At 51.5% G+C, this 25,286-nt stretch overlaps 1 protein-coding gene across 1 annotated transcript; it reads left to right on the top strand.

Moving 5' to 3' along the window:
* The first annotated feature begins 7,977 nt into the window (after nt 1–7,977).
* LOC127348169 (uncharacterized) lies at nt 7,978–25,024 on the top strand. The gene is made up of 6 exons (XM_071818423.1): nt 7,978–8,482; nt 8,554–9,106; nt 9,235–9,307; nt 9,386–9,781; nt 10,071–10,411; nt 24,992–25,024. The coding sequence occupies exons 1-6, from the start codon at nt 8,166–8,168 to the stop codon at nt 25,022–25,024; spliced, it is 1,713 nt and encodes a 570-aa protein (XP_071674524.1). The 5' UTR covers nt 7,978–8,165.
* The last annotated feature ends 262 nt before the right edge of the window (nt 25,025–25,286 follow it).

Genomic DNA, 25,286 nt, shown 5'->3' with positions numbered 1-25,286 from the left:
AAGGCTTTAAGTAGGCGGAAGGGTAGGTTTAGGGGCGTCATGAGGGGCCCACACAACAGGGCGGCGCGGGACCCTCCTTGGCCGCGCCGCCTTAGTGTGGCTCCACCTCGTGGCCCCACTTCGTATCTCCTTCTGTCTTCTGGAAGCTTCGTGGCAAAATTAGACCCTGGGCATTGATTTCGTCCAATTCCGAGAATATTTCCTTTGTAGGATTTCTGAAACCAAAAACAGCAGAAAACATCAACTGGCTCTTCGGCATCTTGTCAATAGGTTAGTGCCGGAAAATTCATAAATATGACATAAAGTGTGTATAAAACATCTGAGTATCATCATAAAAGAAGCATGGAACATAAGAAATTATAGATACGTTTGAGACGTATCAAGCATCCCCAAGCTTAGTTCCTACTCGTCCTCGAGTAGGTAAACGATAACAAAGATAATTTCTTAAGTGACATGCTATCATAATCTTGATCAATACTATTGTAAGCATATGTAATGAATGAAGTGATTCGAAGCAATGGTAAAGACAATGAATAAACAACTGAACCATATAGCAAAGACTTTTCATGAATAGTACTTTCAAGACAAGCATCAATAAGACTTGCATAGGAGTTAACTCATAAAGCAATAGATTCATAGTAGAAAGTTTTGAAGCAACACAAAGGAAGATATAAGTTTTAGCGGTTGCTTTCAACTTCAACATGTTTATCTCATGGATAATTGTCAACACAAAGTAATATGATGAATGCAAATAAGCAAGTATGTAAGAATCAATGCACAGTTAACACAAGTGTTTGCTTCTAAGATAGAAAGAAGTAGGAAAACTAACTCAACATAAAAGTAAAAGAATGGCCCTTCGCAGAGGGAAGCAGGGATAAAATCATGTGCTAGATATTTTCAAGTTTTGAAATCATAAAGAGAGCATAAAAGTAAAGTTTTGAGAGGTGTTTGTTGTTGTCAACGAATGGTAGTGGGCACTCTAACCCCCTTGCCTGACAGACTTTCAAAGAGCGGCTCCCATGAAATTTTTATTTTTGGGTGACACTCCTTCCAACCTTTGCTTTCACAAACCATGGCTAACCAAATCCTCGGGTGCCTTCCAACAATCACATACCATGAAGGAGTGTCTATTTATTTTAGTTTTATTTAGAGATGACACTCCTCCCCACCTTTGCTTTCTCAAGCCATGGCTAACCGAATCCTCGGGTGCCTTCCAACCTTTCACATACCATGGAGGAGTGTCTATTATTAATTGGAGCTGGGAACCCCATTGCCAGCTCTTTTTGAAAAATAATTGGATAAGCGGATGAAGCCACTAGTCCATTGGTGAAAGTTGCCCAACAAGATTGAAAGATAAAACACCACATACTTCCTCATGAGCTATAAAACATTGACAGAAATAAGAGGTAGTAAATTTTGAATTGTTTAAAGGTAGCACACGAAGTATTTACTTGGAATGGCAGAAAATACCATGTAGTAGGTAGGTATGGTGGACACAAATGGCATAGTTTTTGGCTCAAGGATTTGGATGCACGAGAAGTATTCCCTCTCATTACAAGGCTTAGGCTAGCAAGGTTGTTTGAACCAAACACAAGTATGAACCGGTACAGCAAAACTTACATAAGAACATATTGCAAGCATTATAAGACTCTACACTGTCTTCCTTGTTGTTCAAACCCTCACCAGAAAATATCTAGACTTTAGAGAAACCAATCATGCAAACCAAATGTCAACAAGCTCTACAGTATTTCTTCACTAATAGGTGCAAAGTACATGATGCAAGAGCTTAAACATGATCTATATGAGCACAACAATTGCCAAGTATCAAATTATTCAAGACATTATACCAATTACCACATGTAGAATTTTCTGTTTCCAACCATATAACAATTAACGAAGCAGTTTCAACCTTCGCCATGAACATTAAGAATAAAGCTAAGAACATATGTGTTCATATGCAACAGTGGAGCGTGTCTCTCTCCCACACAATGAATGCTAGGATCCAATTTTATTCAAACAAACAAAAACAAGAACATAAAGATGCTCCAAGTAAAGCACATAATATGTGATGAAATAAAAATATACACTAGTAGGAAAAGCCTCATCAGTGGCGCACCAAAAATGGATTCTATGGCGCAAGGGAGGTGCGCCACAGAAACTTCGCCACAAAAATAAGCTTTCTGTGGCGCACCAGCCCATGCGCCACAGAGTTAACGTATCTGTGGCGCACGTGCTCTTAGGTGCGCCACAGAAAAGAGTGCGCCACAGAATTGGTTTGCAGTGCGCCACAGAATTTGCTTGTATTATACGCGATTTTGTGCTGCCTGCTGTACACATGTAGTTTATAGACAGCAATATACAGATATACAGGTTATATACAGCAACATTCAGATATAATATAAATATCATGTACATTGCACAAATATAACATAGACATCATCATCACATTACTTAGATCCCGATCGAGATACATATATAGTGGCAAGTGTCAAATGTTTTGCATACAACTCTTAATTCATACAAAATTCACAATTTCGAGATACAAAGTAGTCTTCATCCTACAAAGTAGTCTTCGTCCGGTTCCTCCTTTGCTCCCTCATCTCTACCCACCAGGCTCGCTTGCATCGGGGTCCTTCATCCAGTTCCTACTATGATGAAAATGGAAGAAAGTGAGACCAACAAGTCCGATGCACAAGAGAAATGGAATAAATGCCTCATACATTGTTGGTCAACACAAATATTAACATTCAGGGACGGTGTAACTGAGACCAAGTCCGATGCACAAGAGATTGATATTTGTGCTATCTTACCAGGCTCACTTACGCCGCCCCCGAGTGTACGGTGACCAAACATTTTAATCATCGGCATTTTGAAAATCTCAAAGCAAATGGAATGACAAAATGGAATAAGTGCCTCATACATTGCTGGTCAACACAAATATTAACATTCAGGGATGGCTTAAGTGAGACCAAGTCCGATGCAGAAGAGATTGATATTTGTGCTATCTTACCAGGCTCACTTACGCCACCCCCAAGTGTACGGTGACCAAACATTTTAATCATCGGCATTTTGAAAATCTCAAAGCAAATGGAATGACAAAATGGAATAAGTGCCTCATACATTGTTGGTCAACACAAATATTAACATTCAGGGATGGTGTAAGCGAGGCCAGGTAGGATGCACAAGAGATTGATATTTGTGCTATCTTACCAGGCTCACTTACGCCACCCCCGAGTGTACGGTGACCAAACATTTTAATCATCGGCATTTTGAAAATCTCAAAGCAAATGGAATGACAAAATGGAATAAGTGCCTCATACATTGTTGGTCAACACAAATACTATGGTCAGAAACCATAGTTGCAGTATACACCGCCGTATACTTTGCAGAAGGGCCCCCTTTCCCCGGTCGGCGTTCCGTCAACGGGTGCTTGACGACACAACAACGCCGATCTGCATCTCCGGCGCAGAACCACGGCAGTCCCTCGCTGTCCAGTGAACGAGTCCTTGATGCAAAGACCGTTCACGTACTGGACGGCGAGAGAAGAAAAGTGGTGCTGCGCCAGAGAGGCATGTCGGCGTTGTTGTCTCGTCAAGGACTCGTTCACGGAACGGCGGCCAGGGAAAGGGGGGCTCGTCTACAAAGTATATTGCGGCGTATAGGTGACCAAACATTCTAATCATCGGCACTAAAATGGAAGAAAGAGCCAAGTGGTATCTCAACTAGATATCATATGCCTCATACTTTGTTGGTCGAAAGATATATTAACATTCCGGGATGGGGTCAGTGAGGCCAGGTAGGATGCACAAGAGATTGATATTTGTGCCATCGCACCAGGCTCACTGGCCCCACCCCAGAGTGTACAAGTGACCAAACAATTTAATCATCGGCACTAAAATGGAAGAAAGGCCAATGCAATTAAGAAGTAGCTAGTATGAACTAAGTGGAATGCCTCATACTTTGTTGGTCGAAACAAATATTAACATCCAGGGATGGAGTAAGTGAGGCCAGGTAGGATGCACAAGATATTGATATTTGTGCCATCACACCAAGCCTCACTTGCTCCACCCCCGAGTGTACGAGTGATATCGACCAACCATCTAATCATCGGCAAGTACAAAAACACCAACAAACCAGCAACCATGGTGACATAAGTCAAGATGCTCAAACACACATAGCATGCATGGAGCAGATGCTCCAAAGGGATTATTCATCACTTGGTATATAGACCAAGTGATGCTGGCAAAAGAGAGGCCAATCAAGAACCAGTAAATCCAGTAAGTGATAGATATGCCTAAACAAGCAACAACACATAGCATATCCCAGCTAACCAGATGAGACAAGTCTTGGTAGCCAACTGAATCACCTAGCACCACCTAGCCTTTTAAAACCATCAGAAACAGTCCTTTTTCTTCAAAGGATACCACAGTGGCATTCATTTACATGATCCCCTACGGTGGATATCTCTATTTTCATCAAAGCCAACAAGAAATAGAAATTTATCATTACTCAGTTGAGTTCAAAACAAAGCTGGGGTACCATAAGGGATTATTCATCACTTGGTAGTAACCAAGTGATGCTGGCAAGAGAGAGGCCAAGCCTGAGCTAGTCAATCCAGTAGAGATGGATATGCATAAGTAAGCAAGAACACATAGCCTATCCAAGTTAACCAGATAAAACCAACCTTGACAGCCAACTTAATAACCTAGCATCACCTAGTCTTTTAAACCATCAGAAACTTCCCATTTTCTTCAAAGGATACCACAGTGGCATTCATTTACATGATCCCCTACTGTGGATATCTCTATTTTAGTATACCATCATAAGCATTCCATTTAAATCACACATTTTAGTATCTGTTCTTATCCAAGTTTTTGCCTCAGCCTTTGCATCATTGGCTGAGCCAAGACATCAAGCATCTGGCCAGGGAGCATTCTTTCTTTTTAGGGACCTATATGAACTATATGCACATGATCCAGTAAGCATCCCCACTAATCAGAGCATTATAAGCATAGTAGCATACCATAAGCTCACAAGAATCCATCAAGTAAATCTTCACAAGGATACCACAGTAGCATAGTAGCATACCAAGTGAGCAAGTCTTCATTACCTTGTACAGGTTCAGACATGGATTTATTTCCAACAAAGGATGGAAATCAAATTAACATCATTGAATTAAATTGAATCATTACCATCACATGGTTCATCAATAACAAGTGGCAGTAAACCTCCACAAACAACAGGTACATATGATCCAATAAGCCACACAGGCATAGCAAGTGATATAAGTTGACAATAACCAACACCAATATGTAGTAGCAGCATAGAAGTGTCACTGATATAGAACACTCCAATAAGCATCACTAGCTCACCAGTTAATGGTAAGCAAGTACAGAGAGGCATAGACAATTTCTATTGCTTAAGACAAGCAACAACAAGGATTAGCATCATAACAATATACTAACCACTAGCAATCCAGGCTCCAAATGGAACCTTTGGAGCAGATATATATAGAGCCAATATAGCATGTCACTCCAAATGAAACTATCCATATGCAGGCAACAAAGTAATTTATTCAGATACTGCACATGAGCAGCATCACTGAATCAAAGAAACTGGCAGCAATGCATCCAGAGCAACAACATCAATGCATCCAGAGCAACAACAATGCATCCAGGGCAACAGCAATGCATCCAGAGCAACATCATTGCATCCAGAGCAACAGCAATGCATCCAGAGCAACAGCAATGCATCCAGAGCATTTCGTCGAGCAACATCAATGCATCCAGAGCATTTCGTCGAGCAACAACAATGCATCCAGAGCATTTCATCGAGCAACAACAATGCATCTAGAGCAATGCGCGGGAGAGGAAGAGGGAGGGGAGGGGAGAGAGTTCACCGACGACAGGGGTGGAGGAGGAGGTTGACGACGACGGCAGCGGTGGAGGAGGAGGAGGACGCGGCGGCTCCTCCACCTTCACGTGATGGCGGCCCCTCCTCGCGGCGGCCCCTCCTCGCCGTAGAGGCAGCTTGTGCTGCAGGTGGCGGGGATGGGAGGACCGTGGCGGCATGCGGCCCTCGCGGAGGAAGGCGGCGGCGACGGCGATGGCGACGACTGTCGTGGATGTAACCACGGCAGATGCTACAGGGGGTAGCACTTCATTGATGCGAGGGGAAGGGAACATTGCCATCTACGGGTCGAGGTGCAAGAGACGCAAGGGTTTTACCCAGGTTCAGCCCCTCCGGAGAGTAAAAGGCCTACGTCCTGCTAGATCTTTATTGCTCAGTGGAGAATTACAATGGGGGGGCTCAGTCGGCGGCTACGCCGAGAGCTTACAGGGGGAGATTGGATCTCGAGTAAGGTGTCCTCTAGGGTTTAAGCTCGGGGGTTTATATAAGCACCCCCGGCCTAGGGTTACATGGAGATAACTCCGAATCATATCAGTTGCTACTAATCCGGGATCCGCTATCCCTCTCGCAAGTAACCTTCTTGTCCAGCCGTGTGGACCTCCTCCTTGGGATCACGGCCCAGTCGCCTTAGGGCCCAGTCGCTTAGGCGACTGGCGATCCACCCAAGCCTCTATCTTCATGGCGACTGGGACTGGCGACCCACCCCCTATGGGCATATCCCCATCAGTAGTCCCCAAGCGCGGTGGTGAAGAAGCGCGGATCTGGAACAAGTCTTGGAGAGGCGCGGTGATGGATCAAGATGAGTCGCCGCCGGGCTTCCAAAGATAAAGTCGCGGGTGCGGTGGCAGTCTCAGTCGCCATAATTTGATCAGTCAGTCGGCGTGTGACAGTCGGCTCTAGCCAGTCGCCGTTTGCCAGTCGACGCGTAGTCACCATAGAGACACGTGGAGAGGCCAACGGCTAGATTTCACGTTGACCGAGGTGCACACCGTCTGCATGTTGTTGACCGTTGGGCTCGACGTGACCGCTAACGGCTAGTTTAACGGCTATTCAGCCGGTGACGGCGCAGATCTCGACCGTTGATTGCGGGGCGGCGATTCCGGGACAATTCAACGAACAGATCTCATCCTCAATCTGAGCGAGTGCGGGCGGTATAAAGGGTCGCCCCTAGGATTAGGGTTCAACACTCCTCCGCATTCATCCCCCATCTTCTCTTTATCTCATCTTCATTCCACACTCCACACGCATCCATGGCGGCGAAGGGTTGGGGCAAGTCGAAGGTCACGCGGGAGTCTCTCCTCCCGTACGTCGCCTCCGGAGTCATCCCGGAGTTCAACCGGGAGCGATGGCGGGTTCCGCCGGCGAACGAGACGGAGCCCCTCCCACGGCCCGGGGAGTTCGTGATCTTCATGAGCTTCCTCGATCGCGGGTTCGCTCTCCCCACCTCCGATTTCCTCCGGCAGTTGCTGGCCTTCTACAGCATCAAGGTTTCCGACCTCGGGCCGCACATCGTCCAGCAGATTTCTCTGTTCGTGGCGTTGTGCGAATGCTACTTGGGCTGTCCGCCCTACTTCCCGCTGTGGGTGTCCATCTTCCACGGGCGGGCGACTCGGGCCAGCAAGAACAGCGAAGCACTCATCCCGAACGGGGGGATCACCTTCCAGGTGAAGTCCGGGGAAAGCTTCATCGACATGGCGCTCCCCAAGAAGGCGCAGTCGCTGTGGCGTCGTTTCTGGTTCTACGCCAAGGAGTACACTCCCCCGGGCGAGGTATGCATTCCCCAATACAGTCCCGAGCCGAGCGTCCCGCGGCGCCTCAATGTCCGGTCGCTGCCGCGCGAGCAGGAGAAGGATATGCGCCAAGCGATCCAGGCGCTAAAAGATGACGGCCTGACGGCGGTCGACATGTACAACTGTTGGCTTGGCCGGCGGCTGATCCCCCTGCGGTGCCGAGCTCACCCCATGTGGGAGTACCGGGGACAGAACGACCGCACCCGGTCGACGGCGACCGAGTGGGACGGGGGGGTGTACCGGAAGGCGCTCGCTATGATCGCGACTGCCACCTTTACTTCCTTCGAGGACGGCTTGCAGCCCTACACCGAAGACACCCCAGCGCCTCAGGTAATGCTTCGCATGGCGACTTCGCACGGCTTAGCCGCGCTTCTTCCTTTCTGACTTGTTCCTTTGATTCGATTGCAGCGTTGGCAGAAGATCGCAGACCACCTCCCTCCTCTCGCCGGAAAGGAACCACCGGAGATGACCGAAGGCGAGGAGGAAGAGGTCGACGAGGAGGAGGAGCGCACCGAGTCGGACTCGGAGGCGCGGGACTTCATCAGACTCCCGCGCGGGTCGAAGAGGGGTGCCGAGTCCTCGTCCCAGGGCGCGGCTGAAGAGGAGGCGACCTCCCGTCCGGAGGACAAGGCGGAGCCCTCCAAGGAAGGGGCCGAGCCGCTATCGAAGCGACTGCGCCCCACTCTCCTGGAAGGGTCCATGAGGCTTCAGCGTCCCTTGAAGGACGCGATCGATGCGGGAGCTCGGGCCGGTCCGGGCGTAAAAGCGATTCCCACGGTGAAGTAAGTATTTCTTGTCGAATTTATCCTTCCTGCGACTGGACTGAGTGTCGACTCACCTCGCCTCTCTGTAGGTCCAAGAAGAAGACCTTGGCGAAGCCGCCCGCGGCCGGGGTGGCGGCCACGAGGGCGGCCGAGGCAAAGAAGAAAGCCGCGGAGAGGAAGGCGGCGCCGTCCGACCTTGGGGGTGCGGGGTCGGCTCCAGAAGAGCCCGCCGCCGGGAGTCAAGCGGAGAAGGAGAGCATTAGCCACGTCGAGCCCACCGCCAACGTTTTTCCTCTACCCAGCATGGCTCGCGGGGGCATGGCGAGTGCGGCGACGGGTCCGGACGTTGCTCCGCCTGTGGTGGAGGAGGAGTCGACTGACATTGGATCGACCGAGGGGCAGAAGGCACCCGAAGTTGAAGAGGACATCGTCGAGGAGGGCGGCCTGTCGGAGCCACTGAAAGAGCGCCGGTCCAAGGCCGCCAGGGACCGCGCCCCGCCCAGTGACACCGACACGCGGACGGGCGAGGTTCCGTCGACTGAGGCGGTGATGCGAGCGGACGGGGCGACCGAGTCGCGTCATCCGCCGCCGTCTTCATTGACCTTCACTGAGCTCCACACGGCGCTTGGCGAGGCGCATGTGGTAAGTGTCGCTGAACACGTGGCCTAGTCACCCCCAGTCCCCGAGGGTCGACTTGGTCTGAAAGGGCGAGTCGAGTCTCTATTTGCTTTTTGTTTGTTGACCTTGGCATTTTTGTTTGGTTTCCGTAGGCGGAGATTAAGCGGCTGACCGCGCTTGTGGAGGAGGCGGCGCAGAAGAACCGGAAGCTGATTGCCCTGGGCAGTAAGTCATGCCCACTCGCCGTCCTCATTCAGTGTCACTGGCCCGGGCGTTCGTTCTCACCGTTTCCTTTTCTTGTAGCAGAGGCGCAGGCAAAGGCTCTTGCCGAGGCTCGGGAAGGGTTCGTCAAGGAGTCCTTCTACCGTGAAGCCGAGTTCCGGGCGCAGCAGGCCGAAGAGGCCCGGAAAAGGGCGAAAGCGGAGGTGGCGGAATTGACGAAGGTCCTGGAGCAGAAGGGCCGGGAGCTGGAGGACGTCATCACCGAATACAAGGTGAAGCTGGAGGCCGCGACTGATGCGCGGGACTCTGCACGTGGGGCTGCCGCGTCTCTGCGGGAGGAGGTGGCGGCCTTGAAGCAGCAGCACGCCAAAGAACTTGCTGCGGAGAAGGAGGCGTCCGAGGGCATCGTCCTGGCGGTGCAGGCCGAGAAGACCAACTTCGAGGCTTTCGTCAGGGAGATGTCGCGGCAGATTCTTGGTAAGTTCTTGTTGTCGCACTTCTTGTTTTATTTGCCGGGGGTTTGAGTATCTGAACACGGCGAGTCGGCCTCGGGGTCAGTCCCCGAGCGTGGCGAGTTGGCCTCGGGGGCCGATCTCGAGCGTGGCGAGTCGGTCTCGGGGGCCAGTCCCCGAGCGTGGCGAGTCGGCCTCGGGGGCCAGTCCCCGAGCGTGGCGAGTCGGCCTCGGGGGCCAGTCCCCGAGCGTGGCGAGTCGGCGTTGAAGGGGAAGTTCTCATTTTTCCCTTTTCCTTGTGTTGTTGACTGCAGGTACGTGCGACTTCGTGGAGACGGCGACTCCACGGGAATGCCTGTCGACCGCGACCGCGCGTATCATCGCCTGCGCGGGGGAGATACTTGCCGCGCTCCAGTACCTGAGCCCGCGGGAGGTGATTCCGCGGGACACGCCATCCGTCTTCAAGGCCGTGTCCAACATTCCGGCTGTTGTTGACTGGCTTCGTCGCTCTTCCTGCCGCGTTGGCATTACCATGGCTCTGAGCATGGTGCTGGCGCATTACTCTGAAGGGTTCGACGTGGAGGAGGTCACCGCTGGCTTCCCCTCGGAGACTGGGGAGTTCGATGTTGCCGAAGTGCTGCGGCTGATGGAGGCGGTGCGCCCTTCGCCGACCGAGCATCGGCGACCGCGGACTTGGAGACTCATATCCCCAGCCAAGCGGCTCCTGGTGACGCGGAGAAGGAGCCGGGCCCGGTGGACTACCCCGCGGAGCGCCTCTTCCATGCTGCTGCCGCCGGCTCGCTGTCTACATATCCGGTCGTGGTGTACACGCCGAAATTTCGTCACGGCGATGACGGCGTCGAGCCTGTCGTAGAGGGGGCTCCGGGGTCGTCCTCGTAGTTTCCTGAGTACCTGTGTAAGAAGTAGCTAGATTTCCCGCGAGCGGGTGTTAGTTGTAAATAGAATGATGACTTTTGCTTAAACGTGATTCGGTGGTTGCTTTTGCATTATTTGAGACGGCGATGCATTGGAGTTGGTTCCGACTATCCATGGCCTTCAGGTCAGTCGCCTTGCGACCCCAATGAAGGCTATCGACTTGACTGTTTTCCTTTTCGAGCTGGGCGTCCCCAGTCGCAGTACGTAGTCATTATAGTACGAATAGCAGCCTCATGGGTGGAGTAGTGGTGTGGTGTAGTTTGCGCTGTTCGGATGTAGCGCGCCACTCGTCGTGGCTCGGTGAGCCAGTCGCTAGGCGACTCCAAAGGGGATCATTGCGGGCGTATTTTCCTTGGCGAGCCGCGGGTCCGTTTTGCGGGGTCCCTAGTCGAAGTACTTAGCCACGCAATTCGCCAACCTAAGGTAGAGGAGGGCATTGGTGTGCTTTATAACGTAGCACAAGGCGGTCGCCGAGGCCCGTGGGGCTGGCCGAGCGTGCGGCCCTGCTGTGGGTTCCAGTCGCCGTTTTCACCCGATGGCGTGAGAGATGGTGGGTGACCGGGCCTGGTGTTGCGCCTCGGTCACGCCGCCATCCCGTGTTAGCCCGGCTACTTGGCCGATCGTGGACTTCTCTCTTCCAGCAGCGGCGACCGGAGGTCTCTCAGTTCCTAGTCGCTTGTCGCGGCGACTAAGCCGGTATGTCCCGGGATGAGAGATGACGATATTTGGCGGGTGAAGGAGAGGTAGTCGGAGCTTGAGATCAAAAAATGGTCGGCGATTTTTATTACCCTCTGAATTTTCGGATTACATTTTTCCCTTAGGTATAGAACCGCCGGAGGAGGTTGATGTTCCAGGGGCGCTCCACCTCTTTAGTGAGCGGCTCGCCTTTGTCGTCCTTGCGGACGTCGATGAGGTAGTAGGAGTCGTTGCCGAGTACGCGGCTGACGGCGAATGGTCCTTCCCAGGGCGGGGACAGCTTGTGCATCCCTTTCTTGTCCTGGATTAGCCGGAGTACCAGATCGCCGACTTGGAAGGAGCGACTCCGAACGCGGCGACTGTGGTAGCGACGGAGGTCCTGCTGGTAAATGGCGGTTCTGGAGAGTGCGAGGTCTCTGGCCTCGTCGAGGAGATCGATGTCATCTTGGCGAGCTCGCTCGTTGTCTTCTTCGGCGTAATTGGCGACCCGAGGTGAGTCGTAGGCGATGTCCGTGGGCATGACGGCTTCGGCGCCATATACCAGGAAGAAAGGCGTGAAGCCGGTTGACCTGTTAGGCGTTGTGCGGATGCCCCATAGTACTGAAGAGAGCTCCTCTGCCCAGCAGCCGGCTGCGCGCTCTAGGGGCACGACCAGGCGTGGTTTGAGTCCGTGCAGGATGCTCTGGTTTGCCCTTTCTGCTTGGCCGTTCGACTCGGGGTGGGCGACTGAGGCGAGATCGAGTCGGATGCCCTTTTCTTCGCAAAAGTCAGCCATCTCCCCTTTGGCGAAGTTGGTGCCGTTGTCGGTTATGATACTGTGAGGGTAGCCGTACCGATAGATGAGCTCGCGTAGGAACTTTGTGGCCGTCTTCCCGTCGCACTTCTTTATGGGCTTTGCTTCTACCCATTTGGTGAACTTGTCCACCGCTACCAGGAGGTGAGTATATCCGCCGGGGGCCGTTTTGAATTTTCCCACCATGTCCATGCCCCATACGGCGAAGGGCCAGGTGAGGGGGATGGTCTTCAATGCCGATCCTGGCATGTGCGACTGGCTTGCATGCTTTTGGCACCCGGCGCATGAACGGACAAGGGCGATTGCGTCTTCGTGGGCTGTTGGCCAGTAGAAGCCGTGACGAAAGGCCTTGGCGACGATTGACCGCGCGCCTGCGTGGTGGCCGCAGTCCCCTGCGTGGATGTCGCGCAGAATGTTGCGCCCTTCCGCCGTGGTGACGCATCGTTGGAACACTCCCGAGACACTGCGCTTGTATAGCTCATTGTTGATGATGGTGAAGGACTTGCATCTGCGCACGATGGCGCGTGCTTTGGTTTCATCCATCGGCAGTGCCTGGCTCTCGAGGTAGCTTATGTATGGCTCGGTCCAATCGGTGCTGTCGACGGCGAGTGCGACTAAGGCGGAGTCGGGAGCAGGTGGCTCGGCAATGTCCAGCTCGCGCGGTGCGCGCACCGAGGGGTGGCTGAGGATGTCCAGGACGACGCCCGGAGGAGGTTGAAGTCGCTTGGACCCGATTCTGGCTAGCGCGTCGGCTTCTTCGTTCTTGCGCCTGTCAACCCACTCGACGACGTGACCGGCGAAGCTAGCGCCGGCTTGGTCGACGGCGCGTTTGTATGCGATCATGTTGGCGTCTGTGGCGTCGCAGGTGCCGGAAGTTTGGCTGGCGACTAGGTCGGAATCGCCGAGGCAGCGCAGCCGTGTTGCGCCCATCTCTTTTGCGACTCGCATGCCGTGCAGGAGCGCCTCGTACTCGGCCATGTTGTTGGTGCATGGCTCGAATCTGAGTTGCAGGACGTACTTCACTGTGTCGCCCTTTGGTGATGTGAGGACGACTCCCGCGCCTGCTCCTTCGAGGTTTTTAGAACCGTCGAAGTGCAACGTCCAATGTTTGAGGTCCGCGGGGGAGCTTGGCTGCTGGGCCTCTTCCCAGTCGGCGAGGAAGTCGGCGAGTGCTTGAGATTTGATGGCGTGGCGTGACTCGTAGGTGATGTTGTGGACGCCGAGCTCGACTGCCCACTTGGCGATCCGGCCAGTTGCGTCGCGGTTGCGGATGATGTCGGCGAGTGGTGTTGAGGCGACTACCTTGATGGGGTGCTCGTGGAAGTAAGGGGCCAGTCGCCGCTGGGCCCTGAGGACGGCGTACACCAGCTTCTGGTAGTGTGGATACCGTTGCTTGGATTCGATTAAGGCTTCGCTGATGTAGTAGACCGGGCGTTGTACCAGTTGCTCCCTTCCTTCCTCCTTCCGTTCGACGACCATGACTGCACTTATAGCGCGGTTCGACGCGGCGACGTATAGGAGCATGGTTTCTTTTGGCAGCGGGGCCGCGAGGATAGGGGCATTCGAGAGGGCGTGCTGGAGTTCCTCTAGGGCCCGCTGCGCCTCGTCTGTCCACCGGAATGATTCCGACTTCTTGAGCAAGCGGTATAGTGGCATGGCCTTGTCTCCGAGCCGGGGTATGAAGCGACTGAGGGCGGCGACTCGACCGGCGAGTTTTTGCGCGTCGACTAGGCATGCTGGCTGCTTGGTGCGCATGACCGCCAGTGTCTTCTCCGGGTTAGGTTCGATGCCTCGCTTGGAGACGACGTAGCCTAGCAGCTGTCCTGATGGAACCCCGAAGGTGCACTTCAAAGGGTTGAGCTTGATCTTGTACCGCCGTAAGTTGGCGAATGTTTCGGCGAGGTCGCTGACGAGGTCGGTCTGTCGAGTCGATTTGACCACCACATCGTCGATGTAGACATGCACGTTGCGGCCGATCTGGCTTTCTAAGCAGCTGTTCATGCACCGCTGGTACGTTGCTCCGGCGTTCTTGAGGCCGAAGGTCATGGACGTGTAGCAGTAGGCGCCTAGGGGTGTGATGAATGCAGTCTTCTCTTGGTCTTCCTTGGCCATCTTTATTTGATTGTACCCGGAGTATGCATCAAGGAAGCATAGCGACTCGGACCCGGCGACCGCGTCGATAATCTGGTCGATTCGCGGTAGGACGAATGGGTCCTTGGGGCACGCGCTGTTGAGGCTTGTGTAATCGATACACATTCGCCACGTCTTGTTCTTCTTTAGCACTAGGACTGGGTTTGCCAGCCATTTCGGGTGCTTGATTTCTATGATGAAGCCGGCAGCGAGCAGCCGGTTTACTTCTTCGGCGATTGCGCGTCGCCGTTCTTCTCCCACAGGGCGCATTGCCTGCCTAACGGGTCGCGCGGTGGGATCGACATGTAATTTGTGCTCAGCAAGTTCTCTCGGGACACCTGGCATGTCAGATGGTTTCCATGCAAAGATATCTCGATTCTCACGGAGGAACTTGATGAGCGCGCTTTCCTATTGGGCGGACAGGCCCGTCCCAATGGTAACTTGCCTACTTGGATCGTTTTCTACAAGATCTACTTGGCGGGTGCCTGCTGCGGCCTTGAAGGTTGCTGCGGACGAGTCGAGCTCGGTTGGCTTCTCCAGGATGGCGGGGTCGTTGCGGTCGACTGGGTACTTGGCGAGCTCGGCGGAGTTGTCTTGTTCGTCGGCGATGACGGCGTCGGCGAGCTTGGCGCTGTCGTCCTCACATTCCAATGCCATCTCCGGGTCGCCATGGACGGTGATGACGCCTCGAGGCCCTGGCATCTTCATCATGTTGTACGCGTAGTGTGGGGTCGCCATGAAGCGGGCGAACGCTTGTCGGCCGAGTACGCAATGGTAAGAGCTTTTGAAGTTCACCACCTCGAACGTTATCCGCTCGGTACGGTAGTTCACGGGCGTGCCGAAGGTGACTGGCAGCGTCACCTTGCCGATCGGGAAGGCCTTCCGCCCGGGGACGATGCCGTGGAACGTGACCTTGGTGTTCTCAAGGCGTGAGTCCGGCAGGCCAAGCCGCTGGAAGGTGTCGTAGTACATGATGTTGATGGAGCTTCCCCCGTCCATCAGGGTTTTTGGTAGCCAGTAGTCGGCGACCTTGGGCCTGACGACTAGCGCCACTCGCCCGGGGTACTCGATGCGGGGGGCGTGATCTTCGCGGCTCCAGGTGATGCTTTGCTCGGACCAGTTGAGCCACCGGTACGTCGGAAAGTATGACTGCGTGTACCGCCACTGCCCTTGCGAGGACCTTCCTGTCCCGCCTGTCGCCGACCCCGGTGAAGGTGTGGAGCGAGCCGGCGCTGCGACCGAAGCCCTCTCCCTTGTGCTGGTCTTGGTCCTTGGCGCGCTCCTTGTGCTGGTTGCCGCCGTCGTTTTCCTTGGCGCGGCGAGCTCTTTCTATCTGCTTCAGGGAGTAGCAATTTCCCGTCGTGTGGTTGGCGGGCTTGCCCTCCTTGCTGTGATAGATGCATGGTGCGTCTAGGAGGCTGCGGGCGTCGAAGCGCTTGGGCTGAGGCCGATCCTCCCGAGGTGGACGAGTGTCGCGCCGAAACGATTTTGGCTCGCGCTGCTCGTAATCGGTGGTAGCAACTAGCTCGTTGTGTCCTCCCTCTCCGCGGCGCTTGCCGTTGTTGGACCGGCCGGCGAAACGGTAGTCGCCACGCCGAGGCTCCGTGTGCGCAGGGCGGCGATTGCGTCGTTGACCGTACTCGTCGTCCGAGTCGACTGTAGGGTCTTCATCGGCGTAGCGGGTGGCGATGTCGAAGAGCTCGGAGATTGAGATATTGTCCCTGCTGACGCGACGGAGCTTGGCGCTTAGTGGTTCGTACCGGCAGCAGCGTCGGAAGCGATTGCCGTGTCCGTGCTGATGCCGCTGGAGGTCGTCCACATGTCCTGCCAGCGCTGCACCCACCGGCGGGTCGACTCGCGCGGGCCTTGGACGCAGCGATCTAGGTCTTCTATGGTTGTGGCACGGGTGTATGCGCTGGCGAAGTGCTGGATGAACGCGGCGCGGGCTTCTTCCCAGGAGTCGATGCTGTTGACGGTGAGGGTGTTGAACCAATGGCGATTGACGCCGTCCATCATGAGGGGCAGGTATCGCGCTGCGAGTAACTCGGAGTGGCCCTGGATCCCCATTGCCATGGCGTACGAGTCGATCCAGGCATGGGGTCAATGCTTGTATCGTACTTCTCGATGTCGCGGGGTCCTTTGAACCCCACAGGGTACGGCTCGCCTCTAATCATCGGCCCGAAGCAAGCGGGGCCGATTCGGGTGAACGCGCTCGCGCGGGCTTCATCGGCGTGGCGGTCGTTCAATCGATTGCGCGCCCGCCATTCTTGGTCGTTGACGATGTGGGTTCGGGCGTCGATCGGCTGCCCGTTAGCGGCGACCATCACCCGCGCGGGGCGCGGCTCGACTCGGTTGTTAGACGAGTGGGCCGCGCGCGGTGCTGGCGGCGGGCCGTTGTTGGCGTTGACGATTGCGCGGTTTGCCGCGTCTGACGACGCCGCGCGACTGGCGGATGTGCGCGAATAGAGTCGCCCCTGCGAGTCGGCTGCGGCGTGCTGCTGCTCCAATGCCTTGGCTACCAAAGCCTTGGCGTGCTGGACGAGGATCGCGCCGTCTCCCGTTTCGGGGATTCTTGCGAGGACGGCCTGCGCAGCTGCCACGTTGTCGGCTGGAGACGAGTGCAGTGGTAGGCCGTTGGCGTCGACCTCTGCCCGAGGAACTTCGGGTGGTGGTGGTGGGGGTGGCGGTGGTGCTCCGCGCGCTGTTCTATCTGCAGCAGCCCGACTTCCTTCCGGGATGTCAGGGTTTTGGACTCGGGCGACCCGGATTTCTCCGTCTGGGTCGTCGGGTTAAGGCGTGCGCTGGGAAAGTCGCTCGCGCGGGCGCGCTCCATGCGCCGGCGGTTTCGCTGCTGACGATAGTGGGACACGGCCCTTACTTCATCTTGCTCGAGGCGGAATTTCTGCCTTTCGGCGAGCTCCTTTTTCCTCTGCTCCTCGAGGGCCGCCCGGTGCGCCTCGATCTCGGTCGCGGTGGCGGTTGCGGGGAGGGGAGTGGTGAAGGCGTCGACTGGGGTCTCTCCTTCACCCCCTGCCATGAAGACTGCGGTCGGGTAGTGGTAACGCGGGGCCTCGACAGAGTCCGAGTCGTAATCGCTGCCGAAGAGGGAGAGGATGGAGTCGTCCTCGAAGCCACCTTCGAAGTCGCTCGGGTGGGAGACCAGGGAGATAGAGTCCTTGGTCGATGCTGTGGCGATGGAGCGGGCAGTCGGGGACGCAGCGGTGGATCCCGCAACCGACGTTGTAGCGATGATGTCGGTGAAGTCGGCGTCGATCGCAGCGATGATGGATTTGATGGCCGGGATGGTGTCGGCGGAATCGGCGACTGGAGCGGTGTCGGCGGAGTCGGTGGCTGCCGAGGCAACGGTGGAGTTAGCGGTCGGTGCCACGACCGCCGACTCGGCATCGTCTCCCAGGGCCGCCTCAGCCTCCGCGTATACCTCGCCGGTGACCGGGCGAGTAGCGGTGAGGAGCTGCCCGGGCGCGAAGGGGTCGTGTGAGCGACTGGGGCGAGGCTCAGAGGGATCGCTGACGCCGGCGAGCCCAACGAAGAGGTTGATGGAGCCGATCGGCACCATCCAGGCGTGTGTGAGAGGTGACGAGGCGGGCCGGTAGGTGCTTGGCTGGATGTGGAAGAAATTGCCGGTGGCGATCATCCTGCCGGAAGCAACCGGCCGCCGAACTGGCGAGTAGGGCCTCGCCGTAGCTCGAAGGCTTGATGTCCCATGCCCCACGGTGGGCGCCACTGTCGTGGATGTAACCACGGCAGATGCTACAGGGGGTAGCACTTCATTGATGCGAGGGGAAGGGAACATTGCCATCTACGGGTCGAGGTGCAAGAGACGCAAGGGTTTTACCCAGGTTCAGCCCCTCCGGAGAGTAAAAGGCCTACGTCCTGCTAGATCTTTATTGCTCAGTGGAGAATTACAATGGGGGGGCTCAGTCGGCGGCTACGCCGAGAGCTTACAGGGGGAGATTGGATCTCGAGTAAGGTGTCCTCTAGGGTTTAAGCTCGGGGGTTTATATAAGCACCCCCGGCCTAGGGTTACATGGAGATAACTCCGAATCATATCAGTTGCTACTAATCCGGGATCCGCTATCCCTCTCGCAAGTAACCTTCTTGTCCAGCCGTGTGGACCTCCTCCTTGGGATCACGGCCCAGTCGCCTTAGGGCCCAGTCGCTTAGGCGACTGGCGATCCACCCAAGCCTCTATCTTCATGGCGACTGGGACTGGCGACCCACCCCCTATGGGCATATCCCCATCAACGACCATGGTGGCGCGCGGCGGATCGGAGGAGAGGGGAGAGGGGAGAGGGGAGGGGAGAGGGGAGAGGGGAGAGGTGAACAGTTGGGGGAGGGCACGGGCGAGATGATATAAGTCCCTTAATTCTGTGGCGCACCCGAGCAGGTGCGCCACAGAACAAACTACTTCTGTGGCGCACCGAAGCACGTGCGCCACAGAAAGAGTTATTTCTGTGGCGCAGCACGCCATGTGCGCCACAGAAATACCTACAGTAATAATTGGTGGTGGCAGGATGTGGGCCCCACATAGTTTCTGTGGCGCACTACTGAAGTGTGCGCCACAAAATTAAGCTATTTCTGTGGCGCACCCAGAATGGTGCGCCACAAAATAATATTCTGTGGCGCATTTTTAGTGGTGCGCCACAGAACTAAGCTCCGCCTATAAGGGTTTTCCTACTAGTGATAGTTTCACTAGAGGTGACCTGATAATTTGTCGACGAAGAAGGGGATGCCTTGGGCATCCCCAAGCTTAGATGCTTGAGTCTTCTTGAAATATGCAGGGATGAACCACGGGGGCATCCCCAAGCTTAGAGTTTTCACTCTCCTTGATCATATTGTATCATCCTTCTCTCTTGATCCTTGAAAACTTCCTCCACACCAAACTCAAAACAAACTCATTAGAGGGTTAGTGCATAATCAAAAATTCACATGTTCAGAGGTGACATAATCATTCTTAACACTTATGGACATTGCACAAAGCTACTGAAAGTTAATGGAACAAAAAAATCCATCAAACATAGCAAAACAGGCAATGCGAAATAAAAGGCAGAATCTGTCAAAACCGAACAGTCTGTAAAGACGAATTTTTCTGGCGCACTAAACTTGCTCAGATGAAAATGCTCAAATTCAATGAATGTTGAGTATATATCTGTGGATTACTCACGTAAATTGGCAGATTTTTCTGAGTTACCTACAGAGAATACTACTCAAATTCGTGACAACAAGAAATCTGTTTCTGCGCAGTAATCCAAATCTAGTATGAACCTTACTATCAAAGACTTTACTTGGCACAACAATGCAGTAAAATAAAGATAAGAAGATGTTGCTACAGTAGTAACAACTTCCAAGACTCAAATATAAAACAAAAGTGCTGAAGTAAAATAATGGGTTGTCTCCCATAAGCGCTTTTCTTTAACGTCTTTCAGCTAGGCGCAGAAAGTGTGAATCAAGTATTATCAAGAGATGAAGCATCAACATCATTACCAGGGGTGTTGGGAGTTTCCTCAACAATGCATTGTATCTGGTCTATGTAAGTGACTCCTCTTTGTACGCTTTTAGGCTTACTATTCTCATCAAACAAATTTTCAGGAACAAGCCAAGCATAGTTATTTTCTAGAGCTTCATGCATTCCTAGGAGCTTACTAGGTATCGGTACTTTAATCTCCCCACCATCATTAACATTAATAGTGTACCTTATTCTATCCATATCCATCTTTTCAAGTGTTCTTTTAAAATCAGTGAACAAACCAAGCCTCTTATGCTTAATAAAAACTTTTCTAGCTTCTTTAGCTATATCCTCAAATTCTCTAACAAGGACTTTTAAAACAAAATCTCTCTTTTCTCCCATCTCCATATCAGAAAGTGTAAGAAACATATGTTGAATTATGGGATTGAGATTAACGAATCTAGTTTCCAACATGTGTACTAAACAGGCGGAAGCACTTTCATAAGTAGGAGCAACTTTTAATAATGGTATATCTTCAAAATCTTCATCCATACTAGCATGGGTGAAAAATTCTTCTATATTATCTCTTCAAATGATAGACCGTTATCCTACTGGTATTTTTTTCAAAGTGAACTTAGGAGGCAACATGATGAAATAAAAAAAAGTAAATGAGATAAACGCAAGTAACTAATTTTTTGTGTGTTTTTAATACGGAGAACGCAAACAAGATAGTAAATAAAGTAAAGCGAGTAACTAATTTTTTTGTATTTTTGATATAGAGAACAAACAAAGCAGTAAATAAAATAAAGCAAAGCAAGACAAAAACAAAGTAAAGAGATTGGAAGTGAGAGACTCCCCTTGCAGCGTGTCTTGATCTCCCCGGCAACGGCGCCAGAAAACGTGCTTGATACGCGTGAGGCACACGTCCGTTGGGAACCCCAAGAGGAATGTGTGATGCGTACAGCAGTAAGTTCTCCCTCAGTGAGAAACCAAGGTTATCGAACCAGTAGGAGTCAAGAAGCACGTGAGGGTTGATGGTGGCGGAGTGTAGTGCGGCGCAACACCAGGGATTCCGGCGCCAACGTGGAACCTGCACAACACAATCAAAGTATTTTGCCCCAACGTAACAGTGAGGTTGTCAATCTCACCGGCTTGCTGTAACAAAGGATTAGATGTATAGTGTGAAGATGATGTTTGCGAAGAACAGTATAGAACAAGTATTGCAGTAGATTGTATTCGATGTAAAAGAATGGACCGGGGTCCACAGTTCACTAGTGGTGTCTCTCCAATAAGAAATAGCATGTTGGGTGAACAAATTACAGTTGGGCAATTGACAAATAAAAAGGGCATAACAATGCACATACATATCATGATGAGTAGTGTGAAATTCAATTGGGCATTACGACAAAGTACATAGACCGCTATCCAGCATGCATCTATGCCTAAAAATTCCACCTTCGGGTTAGCATCCGCACCCCTTCCAGTATTAAGTTGCAAACAACAGACAATTGCATCAAGTATGGTGCGTAATGTAATCAACACAAATATCCTTAGACAAAGCATTGATGTTTTATCCCTAGTGGCAACAGCACATCCACAACCTTAGAACTTTCTGTCACTGTCCCAGATTAAATGGAGGCATGAACCCACTATCAAGCATAAATACTCCCTCTTGGAGTTACAAGTATCAACTTGGCCAGAGCCTCTACTAGCAACGGAGAGCATGCAAGATCATAAACAACACATATATGATAGATTGATAATCAACATAACATAGTATTCCATATTCATCGGATCCCAACAAACGCAACATGTAGCATTACAAAGAGATGATCTTGATCATGATAGGCAGCTCACAAGATCTAACAATGATAGCACAATGAGGAGAAGACAACCATCTAGCTACTGCTATGGACCCATAGTCCAGGGTGAACTACTCACACATCACTCCGGAGGCGATCATGGCGATGAAGAGTCCTCCGGGAGATGATTCCCCTCTCCGGCAGGGTGCCGGAGGCGATCTCCTGAATCCCCCGAGATGTGATTGGCGGCGGCGGCGTCTCTGGAAGGTTTTCCGTTTCGTGGCTCTCGGTACTGGGGTTTTATCGACGAAGGCTTTAAGTAGGCGGAAGGGTAGGTTTAGGGGCGTTACGAGGGGCCGACAGAACAGGGCGGCACGGGCCCCTCCTTGGCCGCGCCGCCTTAGTGTGGCTCCACCTCGTGGCCCCACTCCGTATCTCCTTCGGTCTTCTGAAAGATTCGTGGAAAAATAAGACCCTGGGGGTTGATTTCGTCCAATTCCGAGAATATTTCCGTTGTAGGATTTCTGAAACCAAAATCAGCAGAAAACAGCAACTGGCTCTTCGGCATCTTGTCAATAGGTTAGTGCCGGAAAATGCATAAATATGACATAAAGTGTGTATAAAACATGTGAGTATCATCATAAAAGTAGCATGGAACATAAGAAATTATAGATACGTTTGAGACGTATCATAGGGTAGCTCCCAAAATATAGACTTCTTCTTCCACATGGGTACGTGTCCGTCAACATCATGCGAAATAGATTGTCCGCCAGGACCCTTTCCAAAGATCACTTTTAAATCCTTGACCATATCATGTATAACATCCCCAGTAGGGCGGGTAGGCTTCATTCGGTTATCTGCCTCACCTCTGAAATGCTTTCCTTTCTTTCTTACGTGATCTTATTTTGGAAGAAATCGATGATGCCCAGGTACACATTCTTGTTTCCCAAATATATACTGTCAGTCTCACCTAAATAGTGTGTGCATGTATTGTATCCCTTGTTTGACAGCACTGAAATATTACTAAGAGCAGGCCAATCATTGATGGTTACAAACAACAACGCTCGTAGGTTCAATTTCTTTTGTTCGTGCTCATCCCACACAGGTACACCTTCTTCACGCCACAACTGTAAAATTTCTTCAACCAATGGTGTCAGGTACACATCAATGTCGTTGCCGGGTTGCCTCGGGCCTTTGATAAGCACTGGCATCATAATGAACTTCCGCTTCATGCACAACCAAGGAGGAAGGTTATAGATACGTAGAGTCACTGGTCAGGTGCTATGACTGGAGCTCTGCTCCCCGAAAGGATTAAAGCCATATGTACTTAGACCAAATCTTAAGTTCCTTGCGTCATCTGAAAATGACTTGAACTCTCTATCGATTTTTATCCACTACGACCCGTCAACGGGGTGTCTCAGCATCACATCTTCCTTACGTTCCTCTTTGTGCCATCGCAACAACTTGGCATGCTCTTTGTTTTGGAACAAACGTTTCAACAGTGGTATTATAGGAGCATACCACATCACCTTTGCAGGAACCCTCAACATCATCAGGGTCATCTCGCCTGATCTTATACCTCAATGCACTACATACCGGGCATGCATTCAAATTCTCGTACTCCTTGCGGTAGAAGATGCAGTCATTGATGCATGCATGTATCTTCTGCACCTCTAATCCTAGTGGGCAGACAACCTTCTTTGTTTCGTACGTACTAGAGGGCAATACGTTCTCCCCTCGAAGCATCTTCTTTATTATTTTCAGCAACTTTTCAAATCCCTTGTCAGAAGTACCATTCTTTTCCTTCCATTGTGGCAATTCCAACGTGGTACCCAGTTTTTTCTGGACATCTTCGCAATTTGGGTACAACAGTTTGTTGTGATCCTCAAACATTTTCTCCAACTTCAACCTCTCCTTTTCACTTCCGCAGTTTATCTTCGCATCAAGAATGGCCCGACCCAAATCGTCATCGGGGTCATCAAAAATCGGCTCATAAAAAATGGGCTCTTCTTCAGCTTTGTCTTCCCCCATTCTACTATCACCGTCTTCAGTGAACATAGGACAGTTGTCACTATCCTCTTCTTCTTCATTGTCTTCCAATATAATCCCTCTTTCTCCGTGCTTGGTCCAACAATTATAGTTGTGCATGAAACCGTTCTCCAGCAGGTGGATGTGAAGTGTCTTTGAGGTATTTTAATCCTTCATATTCTTATAGGAACTAAATGGACAATAGATGAATCCATTCGACTGCCTGTTTGCCTCAGCCACATTGTGAAAATAATGCATGCCATTAATGAAGTCGGGATGGCACCGGTAACCGTACAACCATTGTCGACTCATCTGCATTATATATGTATATCAAAAATCATTAACTACACAACATCATGGATATATGAGTGACCAACTTAATTAATATTCAAGTTCATCACATAAAACTAAGGTTTTTTATAAAAAAGAAGAGGCTCACCGAGGTGTTACGGTGCCGGCTAGGGGACGACGCTGGCGATCGACGGCGGTGAGGACGGGGATGATACTAAAACCTACAAAACATACTATAATTTCAGCTCAAATTGCATATAAAAAATAAAATACCTAACTTAGGCATTTCATCGAACACCTTGCTAGCACTAGAAAAATAATACCAGTTAAACTAGCAAAGAAATGAGCTAAATTAGGAACACCGGAAGAAAGGATGATATTGCTAACCCTTGGATAGATGGAGGTCGTTATTCTTGTTAAAATGGTGGAGAAAAAATGAAAATTTGTTGGAGTGTGAGAGGTGCTAATTTTTTAGAAATGTGTGAGAGAGAGGAAAATATGAGAAAGGATCGGGTGGGGGGGCATGGATCATATAGAGGCACCATTTAGTACCGGTTCTTTAGATGAACCAGTACCAAAGGTCCAGCCCTGGCCCCACCCCGCGCCTGAATTTCGGCCGAAGACCTTTCGTACCGGTTCCTAACACGAACCGGTATGAAAGCTCCTAACAAACCTGTACGAAAGCTCCTCACCCGCCTGAGCGCCCGAACCGGTACAAATGACCCCTTTAGTACCAGTTCGTAAGGGAACGGGTACTAAAGGATTAGATGGTTGTCCCATTTTCTACTAGTGAAGGGCATGTAACTGCCTATCAGATCTCCTTATCACAAATTTAATGAAATTAAAAATTGAAAGGTTGAACATGGATTAAGAGAACGTTCTGTATCTATCCAAGTGTCCCGAGAGATTTCAAAACAATTAAAACATATTTGAAAATAAAGGATAAAACTTGCTTTCCTCAAAATAATTTTGAACCCCACCAAGCCAAATATTTATATATGTGATAGGTCTGTTGTCACCCCTTCCGTGAATTAACTTGCCAATACATTTAGAGTATTGACCTAATCATTATTGATGTAATATTTGTTGCAGACTTTTACGAAGAAGAGTGAGCGACGATGTTAGAGTCGCAAATTTCCACTCGCCAAGTTTCTCTTGTGGCACTGGCTGAGACTACTTATCTTATTTGGTTTCGTTGTTGAACTCTATTTGTCTTGGGATAGCCCATTGGCTATGCAAGTTGTATCGAATTATATTATTTCTGGATCAATTGAAGTAATATATTTTAAACTTTGCTTCATCATACTATTTTTAATCAGTGTGTGCTAGCGAGTCGTTCCAACACCAAAAATCATAGAGGCTTGACCCCTACCTAGTTCGGTCGCTT

Source organism: Lolium perenne, chromosome 4 (assembly GCF_019359855.2).
Source record: "Lolium perenne isolate Kyuss_39 chromosome 4, Kyuss_2.0, whole genome shotgun sequence".
Taxonomy (NCBI): domain Eukaryota; kingdom Viridiplantae; phylum Streptophyta; class Magnoliopsida; order Poales; family Poaceae; genus Lolium; species Lolium perenne.
This window is presented reverse-complemented; position numbering and strand designations above follow the sequence as displayed.